At 31.9% G+C, this 13,260-nt stretch overlaps 1 protein-coding gene across 2 annotated transcripts in view; it reads left to right on the top strand.

Moving 5' to 3' along the window:
- LOC150097617 (uncharacterized) overlaps positions 1–13,260 on the top strand; it is a 334,050-nt gene that overhangs the window by 100,535 nt on the left and 220,255 nt on the right. For both annotated transcript variants that reach the window (XM_090407322.1, XM_090407323.1), the window contains exon 7: positions 6,483–7,555. In XM_090407322.1, coding sequence (XP_090263448.1) covers positions 6,483–7,555 — 1,073 coding nt within the window. The remainder of the gene's footprint in view (positions 1–6,482; positions 7,556–13,260) is intronic.

Genomic DNA, 13,260 nt, shown 5'->3' with positions numbered 1-13,260 from the left:
CTTTTTTCCCTAAAATTAAAGCTAAAAAATCATGGTGCGAGATATATGCGAGGAAACTAAAGTTTTCAGAAAAAAAACTGAAAATAGGGATGACTTACCAAGAATCTCCTATTCGCTATCGTTATTTCTGATCTTGAGAGCAGTTTCCTTGTGGACATTGTCAAAATCATCTACCCAAATAGCATCATCTTCTTTCCCATTATTTCAAATAAAAATTACAAGTAATTTAGAAGACTTGAGATATGTAAGAGCAACATTTCATGAATGACTAATGAGAAGTGAAAGCAGTGTGTGAAATAGACGGTAGTGGTAGACCAGTAGCGATAGAGCAGCTATGAAGACATGCATGCGATTGGTGCGGTATTAACTAAAGAGCGTGCATCCAAAAGACAAAGCCAAGCCTACAATTTTTGAGTTGAAATGCTAATTTTCTTCAACCGAATTCCGTAATATCTGAAACTGCCATAACAACATTCACTATATGTCTTAATTTTAACACGTTAACAAACTTTATTGCTGTTTTGCGTTTGGGGGGTGAACTCGCACACATCTAACTAAAAACAATAGTTTTTAGTTAGAACTGTGTTTGCCGGTGCAATATATAGTTTTGTTTGAGTCTAAACAGCATGGTTAATGTGAGAGGGCACATGTAATTCATTAGTTAGTGTCGTTTTTATCCCAGTTGTTTCTATTTGCACTATTTGTCAAGAAATATATTTAAATGTCTCTGTACTTTATTTAGTGATACAATAACACTACTTGCTCTTTGTGCATCTGCAGTGTAGTGGCTGTTTTGGAGAGCATGCTGTTTACTGCTGGGAGCGAGTTATCCATGATGTGAAAGTGTTTAAGCTTTTTTTTTTTTTTCATTTGCGAGGTATATATGAAACTTTTTAATTTAATTTTTCGTAAAGTAAAATCAGGTGCGAGTCATGTGAGGGCGAGTTATATTCGAATAAATATGATATTTCTGTTTTATTATAAAAAGTAACCATCCTTTTTTTTTTCATCTTTCCTTGAGGCATCGCAGGCTGCAAGAAATTGTTTTGCAGGCTGCCAATTTGACACCCCTACTCTAGAGCAAGGATAGGCAATATAGGAGCTGTGAGGAACTAATTTAAAAAAGTTGTCTTTTAAAGATCTACCTTGATAAAATGTCTGTTTTCAGTTTCAGAGTATTTGGAATAATTGCTGCCTATGTGCGATTTTAAGCAGGGAGGCAAAAAAAGGCAAGAAAACTTTTAAAATATAGAGCCCTGTAAAATAACTGGAATAGTAGTTACCAAATAGAAATTAATCTAATTTACATTTTTAATAAGAAAATTGGCAGCTGCTTTCATCCACTATCATATCAGGTGATATTGCAGCATTCCAGATGGTCATCTGTGTCTGCTTCTGTACTTGCTTTTAATGAAGTTTCAGTCATCCAGGTCCTTTTTTTTTTTCAGTTGTGAAAGAATATCATTTGATGTACTTTCAACACTCTTCTTGGAAGCTGCTTTCATCCACTATCATATCAGGTGATATTGCAGCATTCCAGATGGTCATCTGTGTCTGCTTCTGTACTTGCTTTTAATGAAGTTTCAGTCATCCAAGTCCTTTTTTTTTTCAGTTGTGAAAGAATATCATTTGATGTACTTTCAACACTCTTCTCATCACCATTCTAGCAGAAAGTTGAAAGAAACTTAATTGCAGATAATATTTCAGTCTTATATTTGGAATTATGAAAAAGCAAATCTGCAGCTTCTAGAAACGGCTTCAGAATCATCTCAGCACTATTGCCATGATTTGAGACGTGCAATATGAGGCAAGTGCTGCAACTGTTTGCTAATGTGTTTTAATTAAGAGTATCTTTAATCATTGAAATAACCTTTCTTTTTTAAATACCAGCAGTAGCAGGCTAGCCTGACATTTTTTAAACTTAAATCCCCCCCCCCCCCCCCCAATCATCTAGAAATTGATCAAATCACCATCTGTAATCAACTGGTGTGATCAATAGTTTGTTGGTCCCTATGCTGGAGAATAAGCCCAAGCTTATTGAGTTGAAAAAAATGACCATGGTGTTGATGATCAGAGATGCTGCTTCTTTAGAACATCATCCATCATGACTATAATAAGAAGATTGTACAGAAGCAAATTCAATTTTGAATGACATTTCAAAAGGAATCCATGCACTGCGCTGCTATCTAAATTTCAGTCAGAATGACTTCTTTTGTCCTATCAAAACTAAGGAAGATATTGTATAATCTAGTAAATATTAGTGAATAAAATTAATATTTTTCACTGTTAGTATTCATATATATTGGAACATTTAGAACTAGCAGCTTCAGATAGTTAAAAACACAATTGACTTACAATGCTGCAAACTTGTAGGGACCACAGGAATAGTTTGTTATAATGGGTAGTTTGCTATGTTGAATTTTCTTCAAAATAGCATTGTGACTAAGGGAAGGGATTTTGGTCAAAACTTTTCAAAAGTTTTTTATAATGAGTGACTTTGTTATTGTTAATAACATTGCTGTAAATTATACTAGACATACTATATTGTCTAATGTAATTCTTGACCAAGGTTATGCATAACTATCTTCACATTAAGCTATTGTATATAGAGCCATATATGTATTGTGTGTGTGCTTGCATGCTTATGAGTTCTCATTATTGAGAGCTATATCCATGAAGATACTGAAGATTAAATCATGCAGGCATCACACACACCCACACACACAGTAAAATGATGTATATGGTGGAAGGAAGTGTGTTGTGCATTATGGGATACCGAGGCAGTTTATGCATAGTTAGCAGCCTCTATATACAGATTGCCTTGTAATGAAGATATGTCATGTGCAAACTTCATTTGCTTATGCTTGAGCAAAACATCAAACAAGAATATAATTCCTTGTCTAGTATTGTAGATGTGTGCTATAGCAAACACCACCATAATGAAATGCTGCACTAAAGCAACTAGGTGGTGCTTTGAGATATTTTACTTTAAATTTGTAATCTCTTATTTAATTGGTTTTAGAAGTGTTTTCCTTCAAATCTCAATACCAAATGAAATTATTCAGTAAGTCTTTAAGGGACCAAAGAACTGACAAAATCCATGAATACTCTGAGCAATAAAAAAAAAAAATTCTCTATTTTTATATCATCTGTGAGCAAGTATTTGCACACAGTGCACTAGGATCTAACTATGCATACAACACAAAGCAAAAATAGAGACATCAGAGCACTTTGAATCTTACTACTGCAGACAGACCATTAATCACTAATCAAATAGATCACCATATGAAATGCTGTAGCTGCCAACTGAATGTCAGGGAAACAAAAAAGACTTTTTTGTGTGATTTTGTTGTCAGTGGATACATGATAGCTGCAAAGACTATGTATTGGCACACAAACTTCTGGACAACCTCAGAAAGCCATTTTTCTCCACTGTGCCTCCCTCCCTCCATCAAACAATTAATAGCCTAAGAAAGCTCATTAGCATTCTCGATCAACACCTAAACAATGATGTATCTACTGATGAAACATCAGCCAGCTCTATAATCTTATCACAACAACAGCTCAGGTTCTGTAGAAGCAGAAAAATTTGTTTCCGGCTTCCTGGAAACAAACACGGTGCTATAGGATGACATTATCAGGCTTTGCCAGAACATGTAACTTCTATCTCAGAAAAACTGTCAGGTGTTTCTGCTTCATACTCTTGTAAAAACTGTGTGGACAAACAGATCTGAATTCATAGCTGCTGTAAATAATAAATGCTAAGTCACTACATTCCCATCATGTGTACGAGTACATCCATATTTTACCTTCTCCAGTGGGAACAGTGTTTGACTACATCAACATAAAAAAAAAAAGGGGGATGCTAATACAAAAATTAAGTGTGTTACTAATAACCAGCATAACACTGCACAATATGCATTCTTGGTTTCAGTTCCAGCCTCAATAATGTTCATTTCCATCTCCAGATTCCACCTTCTTTTTCTGGCAGAAACTATCTCCTCCCAAAACACTTCTCAACTTTCTGAAATAGACATTCTTGACTCATTTTGACTGAAAGATGGCATCTGTACACTCTGATATATGCCTTGCCAAAAATATTCAACTTAGTATTTTTTTTGATATTCTTTGGCTGAAAATCGCTCTTTTGCATTCTGTCAGATTCATTTGCTGCCTGCCACTCTCCTGATGCCACTAACTATTCCAGACTTTTTGATTTTATTTTTTTACATATTGATTTTCTTCATGACACAGGTCATCTTCCTCTGGGATTTTAATGTCCACACATCAATTGGCTTTTCGCTTCCAACTGCACACATCAAGAATGTAGAGATGCTGTGACATTTGCTATCACCAGTTATCAGTTATCCTACACAAATTGTTCACATGCTTGCTGAATACTAGATAACAGGGAAACAAATACAACTTATTTGTAACTAGTGACCCTTCTTAGTATGCTGCAAATGTGATTTGTGCTCTAGGTAATTCAGACTAACATGCACACAACCACTCCTCCCATATGTTGGATGGCATTTTAAAAATGTCAAATGGGATAGGATGATATTTGCAACTTCTGTGCTTTATTCCCTTGGTTTGGATTACTGTTTCCAGCCATCTGACTCAAATATATGTATGGAACAGATCACTGAAATAATCCTCATTTCTATGAAAGCATTTCATTCTTCCTCATTCTGCTCTACATTCCTTTTCCCCTAACTAAGCCTCGATTCTTCAAATGGTGTATCAAGACTGTACAGTGCAACTTTTCTCATGCCAAACTCCATCTTCCTTTTACATGAAAGTTCAGAACAGCTACAAGAAAACAATCAACTCATCCAAACTGAATTTTGAAAAACTAAAAGCAGGAAACTTGCATCCTGTCCAAATGACAGTCTTGCGTCTGGTTTTTTGCTCTGCTATCAGCCGTAACTTCTGTCCAACATTGCTCCCACCACTGTTATGCTCAAATGGTTTTGTCGCATCATCACCCATAAAAAAAGCCAACTTCTTGACTTCTTATTTCTTCTGTAATTCCTGTGGTTGACCTTGGTAAATACCTCCCAACCATTCCACTCATCACACAATGTCCTCTTTGAATTTTCATTGAAAAAGAGAAAAAAATAAAGATAAGAAGAATCTTATCCAGATTAGATACCAATAAGTCTCCTGGTTCTGATTGGTATATCTTCACTCATCCTATAAGTGTATGCTCCAGAGTTTACCTTCATTCTGTGTTGCCATTTTATGCTTTCACTAGTAACTATCCTGGATATACCATGGAAAAATTTTCTGTGTCTTAGGTGGTTACCCTTGATATCTTCAAGGCTTTCAATAGGCTCTGGCAAAAGTCTCTTAAGTAAGTTTCGATCATTTGGTCTGTCCTATAACTTCTGCAACTGGATTTTTAGCTTTCTGACTGGATGCATGCCTACGTAATGGTTGGCATTACGTAGGCATGCATCCTTATCTTGTTATTTCATTTTTTCAGTTGATAATGCAAGTGATTTGTTCTTAGCATTTTTGTTCCCATCAACAAAATCATTATTTATAACATCCAAAAAATTCTGTAGAGTAAGATTATCATGTCTTTCTTATCTGTTACAATAAAATTTATAAACCAGATAGAACATACCTTACTATAATGCAGACCAAATTTTTGCATCCCATTGACTGTATTATGCTGAGTCTGAAGTTCATATTCACATTAAAATTGAATTTTATCCTTCAGCACAATTATGTTTAACATAATTGTGCTGAATTTGCTGGCCTGGTTGGCCGAGTGGTTAGCGTATCCACTCTCCAGCCAGGGGACTGCGGGTTCGAATCCCGCTGTGGGCATAGATGTTTGTGATTGTCTGTGAAGATACTGGTGGTGGTAGCCAGCGGTAGATGGCGTTGGTGTAGATGATGAAAGTAGATCAGTTCATTGTAGCTGGATTTGAGTGGTGGAGACAGAGAGTTGTAGAGTAGGTGTCCTCTCCTCAACGAGTCTCTGGACTTACTGGAGGTGTCATGTAATAATAATAATTGTGCTTCAGTAATTCAAGACATTTTTTGCACATGTCAGAAAATTTGCAGCAAACTTACTCCTCTTATCAGGTTCTACCCTGTTAAATTGTGTTATAACTTTTAAGTGCCATAAACAAAATGATAAGTTTGGTTTGATTTTAGATGTTTAGACATTCTGATACTAAGGTTTGCTTTTAAGTTTACTTATATATTCATTTCTTTATTCAGCTTGTAAGAGTAATAAATTTATAGATAAAATCATATTTATTATATTTTCAATGCTATCCATATTGAAACTACTTTGGGTACCAGTTTTGTGATTATCCTGAATAAATCATGAATTATATTACTTACCACATTCAGAAAATAGATAAGTATTTGCTTCATTGTTATTTGTGCATGTGTGATATTAGTTATAGACAAGATATAATTTGTTATTATTCTGAATTGATATTTGGAATATTTTTTGGCAGGAATACAGTATGATCAAGTACCCAACATCTTACAAGAATCAGTGTGTACAATTTCTTGTTCAGACATCCTTCCAAAAGTAACAGATAATGAATGCGATTTTATGAAGAATCAGTATAGATTACCACAAACTTCAGAAGAACAAATTATTTCGCAATCATATTTAACCAGTGAGGCATGTAGCCTTATTAAAACCCATGAATATATTCAGATTAAAACTGAATCTTATCCTGTTACAGAAAATTTGCAAAATACTTCGCAGTTAGATTCTACTGTTTTAAATTCATCTCGTAATAGCAATAAACAAAATGAGAATAAAAGTACTGCAGTTTGTTTTCCAATATTTGGACAGCCAGCTACTAATCATGGTGTATCTATTCAAGTTAATTCTGAAAATATTCAGTCTGTACCATCTTTAATGGTGAAAACTGAACTACCTACTATTTCCTCACATGATTGCCATTCTTCTGAATTATGTAAAGAAGAAAATAGTAAGTCTGTTACTCCTGTTCAGCTACATGGAGATTCTTGTTTGTTACCCACCCAGGAAATTTTAAAAACGTTTAATAGTCCTCTTATTTCTCAATCAGAAGTAAACTCACCAGGAGAAGTTCTGTCTTCTGTGTTATCAACGCAAGAAAATGCTCCAACTATTCAGTCACAAGCAAATGCATGTTCTGTATTTACAAGACAGGATGATAACATAACTCCTTTTTATCCACAAGAAGGGAAATCCCCAGTATTATCAAGACAAGAAACACCTAAGACTCCAGTTACTACCATTACTACTCAGTTGCAAGGAAACCCCACACCTGTGCTATTTAAACAGGATGATAGTAGGACTTACATTACAGTTCATCCACAAGAAAATAGGTTGTTTGCATTTCGAGAAAAGAGTAAACCTAATTCTCAAGAAGAGCAGTTAGCATCGTTGCCTGATGCACATAATTTAGTGCAAGAATTATTAATTATAAGCAAACGAGAAGATGAACTACAATCGCTTTCCAAACAGACAGATCAAATAGTCAACCAGTTGGTAACTATGTTAGATGAATGGAAAAGCAAGCTGAATCAGGTAAGATTTTACTGTTTATTCTTAGTAGCTAATCCATGCATACCTTTATGAGAGAAAGAGCTGAAATTTTTTATTTTTGATTTAATTTATACAGTTGTTCTAATAGTAAAATTTAAATATATAATTGCAGTAAATTAAAGATATTGTTATTATCATCATCATTGTTATATGGACATCTCCATGGAGGCCTATACTAACTAGTATTTGCATGATACCTGTGCTGACAGACATCTTTGAAAAAAATCCCATTCCACTCACTTTCCTAACAAAAAAATCTCATCCCAAGTCCCTGCTAACCACACATTTATGGAACTTACGAGATAGGTATAAATCCTAGTTCTCTCCCTTGTCATGCATTGAAAAAATTTCTTTTGTGTCAGTCCTGTAAAATCCTTCAGTAATATGTAAAAGACAGACAAAATAGCTCTGAACTGCAACTCCTTGTCAATCAGCTTCCTGCAGTCTAGCAACAAATTGAAATCTGATTCTTAGAGGACTAAATGCAGAAAATCTGCATCCTGTTCAAATGACATTCATGCCTCCTTGACCCTTTCCAGAAAGGTTCATCTTCTGTTCTTTCATTTTCCATCTATTACTCATCCTGATGGTAAGTATCAACCAAAAAGGTAGACCTCTTTGCACTGTTCTTCAATTTCATCTCTTGAATTGGCAGCCACAACAAATTATCAAATAGGTGCATGTGTCAAAATGAAATTTTATTTCCAAAATTTTCAAAACAGAATTAATTCGCCTTTAATGGCTAACCCCTCCCAAAATTATAACCCCCCCCCAACACACACACCAAAAAAAATACTGCTAGATAACATATGTGCACTTTCTTTTTGTTTGAGTTTGTTATTTTTCCAAAGTAATTGTATTGTTGCAGTTTTAAGCAAAAGACAAAGGTAAAGAATCTCTGATAAAATACCATTGGATATAAATTTTTGATATTAAAAAGACTCGCAATCGGAAACCCCCAAGTAATGTTTAACATCATTTGTTGTTCATTAAAAAAAACATTCCTAAAATTGAAATGTGCGACCCATATAATTTTATTTTGAAGGAAAGAAAGCAAAATGTCACATTTATTTCAATAAATGTTATTTAAAAAATATAAATATTTGACATAATATTTCCAATGCAAACAAACGTTTTGATTATTTATTTTTGCACATGTGAAATTCTTTTTTATTTGGGAAGAGAGACAATAAATAAATTGTGCAGCAAAAAAGGGTCGACTATCGTAAGACAGTAAAGAAATTCGAAGTAATGGCGGGGGGGGGTAATTACATTTTAACAAATAGAATGCTGATAAAGTTTTATCAGCATTCTACATTTTTATTAAGTCAAAGGGATTTTAAGTATATTTGCAAACAGATATATTCAACATAACTTAGCCAGTTTTGTTGTACAAAGTGCCGCATTTGCAGAAATATTAGCGGCATAATAATAAAATAGCAAAATTCATAATGCTTCAGATTAATTTGATAATTTTGATAATACTAAAACAAGATGAGACACATCTGTAGAAATCTATTATTATTATTATTATTAGAGTATTTTTAATTATGAACTCTATAAATATATATTTAATAAATTGGTTGTATTTTTGTGTTTTTAATTAAACAAACTAGTTTCATTTTGTCATAGATGATTTTCGCTTCTGAACTACCTGGTTTATTGTTCTTATCAATATTACTAAATTCCAATCTCCTTCTCTGGAAATTTACTCTTAGTAAATGTTTGACTTGTATTGACTAACCATTGAGTGACTCAGCAGTTTAATCCAGAGATTAAATATATGGTCAGTTTAATCCATAACATTCTTAAGAATATTTCACCCTGTGATTTCCCAGGATCCTGTTAAGAAAGAACAGATAGCTGAGTATTGAACTTGTGATCATTTTGAAACATGTTCCTGAAACAACAGAGGTTTTTTTTTGTGTGCTGCTGCTATTTGTATTAATTAGTTGGGTAAGAGTAGTTTCTATATCACATAAACAGAGCATTTGATTTTCAAGTTTATTATTTATAAATTAAATGATTTTTCAGTTCATTTTTTTGTGCATCAAGTTATTTTAGGATAAAATGTTGAGTAGAAAGTGGATTCTAGTTATTTTAGGATAAAATGTCGAGTAGAAAGTGGATGTCAACGAGCATAGCAAGTTATCGTTACTATTCATTGTCTCTATGTTTTAACTAAAGCTGGAATTATTATGCTTATTACTTCAACTTAAAAGAATCAAATCTAGAGTTATATATATAATATAATTATATATATATATATATGACAAAAATATAATTATACAAGTTATATATATATAATATATATATTATATGCTTTTTATGTGAATCCCATGCTTCCAGTAAGTAAGTGGTCTCGCATTAGGCGACAAAATTTACCTTTTACCTAAAGTTGTGTGGTTGGAAAGCAGATACATTAACCATTCTGTCAACCAGAGAGGCATACTATGCATGTTACTGCAAACTGAAACGTTATATATTTATATTTAGATCTATGTTGTAATTCCATAAACATAAATATAATGATTTTTGCTACAATTTTTATTACCGCAAATTCAAAATTTTTATTTTTAGTGAGAATATCTGAACTTTAGAGTTGAGGAAGTTTCTATTTTTACCTTGATTAGCAAGCTTAATTGGATTGCATTTAAATTCTTTTCTTTTCTTTTTTTTTAAAAAAAAACTTTTATCCTTATACTAAATTATTACCATACCTTTTAATATTTTTTCGGTATTCAGAATTTTTGTAGCAACTATGATGCTTGTCAACTAAGCTTGTCAAACAAAATCAACAATCAATAAAGAAATTAAAGACGCATTATTTGTACTATCCAGTTCTCCTCATGAAAAACCTATTTCTAAATTAGAGAGCTCATCATTGGCTGAACATTTTGAGAAACCAGAAACAGCAATTTTAACAGTTGTGTGGGACAAAAGTTTACAACAAATAAATGCTACTAGTAAATCTCTACAAGATCCCGATATAGATTTGTTTTTAGCTAATAATTTGTTACAGTCTTCAGTTGGTTTTATTTTAGATATAAGAAATAGTTTTGCTGCTGTAAATGAAGAAGCGAATTTATTATCAGATGAGACAAAATTTAAAGATGAAAAGGAAAGAGAAAACGAAAAAAAAAAAAAAAAGAGTGACGAAGTTTCGCAATCTAACAATGAGATTATATGGGAAAGAAAATTTTGCTGTGAACAATTTTAATGTCATTTGCAATAAGCTAATTTTCGAAATTAATGAAAGAACAAAAAGCTATTTTGGCAGATTAGATATGTTTGGATATATTAGACCAATTTATTAAATATATATTTATAGAGTTCATAATTAAAAGGACTAATAATAATAATAATAGATTTCTACAGACGTGTCTCATCTGGTTTTAGTATTATCAAAATTATCAAATTAATCTGAAGCATTATGAATTTTGCTATTTTATTATTATGCCTCTAATATTTCTGCAAATGCGGCACTTTGTACAACAAAACTGGCTATGTTATGTTGAATATATCTGTTTGCAAATATACTTAAAATCTTTTTGACCTAATAAAAATGTAGAATGCTGATAAAACTTCATCAGCATTTTTTTTTTTTTTTTTTTTTGAAGAAAGATATAGATCAAGACAAGTACAAGACTACTATTAATAAAATTTTACAAACTTATGGGACTGACATTCATCCAGAAAAATTTACTGATGAAGTTAAGCAATTTTTAATAATGATGAAGGAAGAAAATTCTTCAATTAAAAATATGTACAAATTTATAAACGATGGGTTAAGGTCTACTTTTCCGAACGTAGAAATAATTTTTAAAATATTTTTGACGATGCCTATTTCAAATGCAAGTGCTGAACGCTCATTTTCAGCGTTGAAACGAATAAAATTATTTAAGAAGCAACTTGCACCAAAATAAAACAAGTGACCTGTCGTTATTATGCATTGATTCAGATGTAATAAACTTGATTAATTATGATATCATTTTAGGTATATTTGCTGAAACCAAAGCCATGAAAAAAAAACTTTTAGTTATTAATTTTTTTTAAATTTAAATTTGAACTGATTTATTTTTATACATTTTTTTTAAAATGCAAATATATGTATGCCAATGTTGTTTTGTGTTATTAAAATTATTATTATGGAAATGTGACTTTTATTTTTCAATAAACTAAAAAGAGTGCTTAATTTTGAGGCCTCATAATGGTATTTATGAGGCCTCAAACACCATTTTTCTGTACTTAAACATGTTAAAAATATTTACACAATTCATTAAGTCAGATGCATTTGAGAAATTTGTCAGTTATGTTCATAGAAAACGATATTGTTGAATTATTGGATTATAAATGTATGATAGATAAGTTATAAGTTATATATAATTGATAAATACTTCATTAAGTAAATGTATAAAAATTTATTTGTGAATTACTGAATAGTTTAAAGTCCATGTTTTTTATAATTAAGTTTATTTTTATATATAAATATTTCAGTTACTGGATTTTGAAAATGGATAAAATGAAATTGGGTTTTCAATATTGCAAATGTAAAGCGGAAAAGGAAGAAAGACCAAAAAAACAAGAAGGTGCATTTTTAAAATATCTTTGCTGAGAAGATCATAATCACATACAAGAAGAAAATATTCAAGATTATTTGTTGGATAATTCGTCTATAGTTTTGATTAATGAATTGGAGAATTCTACAGATAACAAAAATTGGATTAAAACATCAAAGTAGAAATCTACAGATCATATGAGTATTGTTGATTCTGAAGCTGGTTGTTCTACAGATCCAGTCATAAAAGGATTTGATTTTACAAATTTAAATTATAATGATCCAGCAACTTGGTGTCCTGTAAAATATTCCAATATCAATCAATTACATCAAGTATTAGTTGAACATGGACCCGAACAGATTCATAATTTTGATTTTCCGAAAGATAATAATAATAGAAGATTTTCAGTGACTCGTTATACTCGAAGACTACTTAACGGGCGAGACAATGCAGCGTCTGTGATTATTGTACTCAAAATCCATGGATTTTGCTTCTGCTGTTTATTATTTGATCAATGGAGGATTAACCTTGCTGATTCTGGATTGAGGGACTGGAAAAATGCTTCTTCTATTTTAGCTGCACATGAAAAAAGTCAAAGACACGTTGAAAATTACCATAAGTGGAAAGAATTAGAAATTTGAATAAAAGAAAAGAAAACCATTGATGAAGAGAACTTGCTAGTTATTAAAACGAGGAGAAACATTGGGTACAAGTATTAGAACAACTCTTTGCTTTAGTTCAGACGTTAGCTATTCAAAATTTATCATTTTGAGAAACAAACGAGACATTGTTTTCGCATGGAAATGGAAATTTTTTGAAATTTTTCGAATTTCTAGCCAAGTTTGATCCAATATTGAATGAACATCTTCGAAGAATAAAAGATAAAGATACATATGGGCATTATCTTGGAAAAGATATTCAAAATGAAATAATAAACATCTTCGCCAATGTGATAAAAAATAAAATTTTAGAATCTGTTGTTGCTGCAAAATATTATTCCATAATTATTGACTGTACGTCTGACATTGGTCACACAAAACAAATAAGCATAGCACTTCGATTCGTAGACACTAGTAATAGCACGGTTTCTATAAAAGAACACTTTTTGGGATTTATAGAAATAAAAAA

Source organism: Typopeltis vanoorti, chromosome 17 (genome assembly GCF_054136105.1).
Source record: "Typopeltis vanoorti isolate ZY-2024b chromosome 17, IOZ_Tvanoo_1.0, whole genome shotgun sequence".
Classification (NCBI taxonomy): domain Eukaryota; kingdom Metazoa; phylum Arthropoda; class Arachnida; order Uropygi; family Thelyphonidae; genus Typopeltis; species Typopeltis vanoorti.
This window is presented reverse-complemented; position numbering and strand designations above follow the sequence as displayed.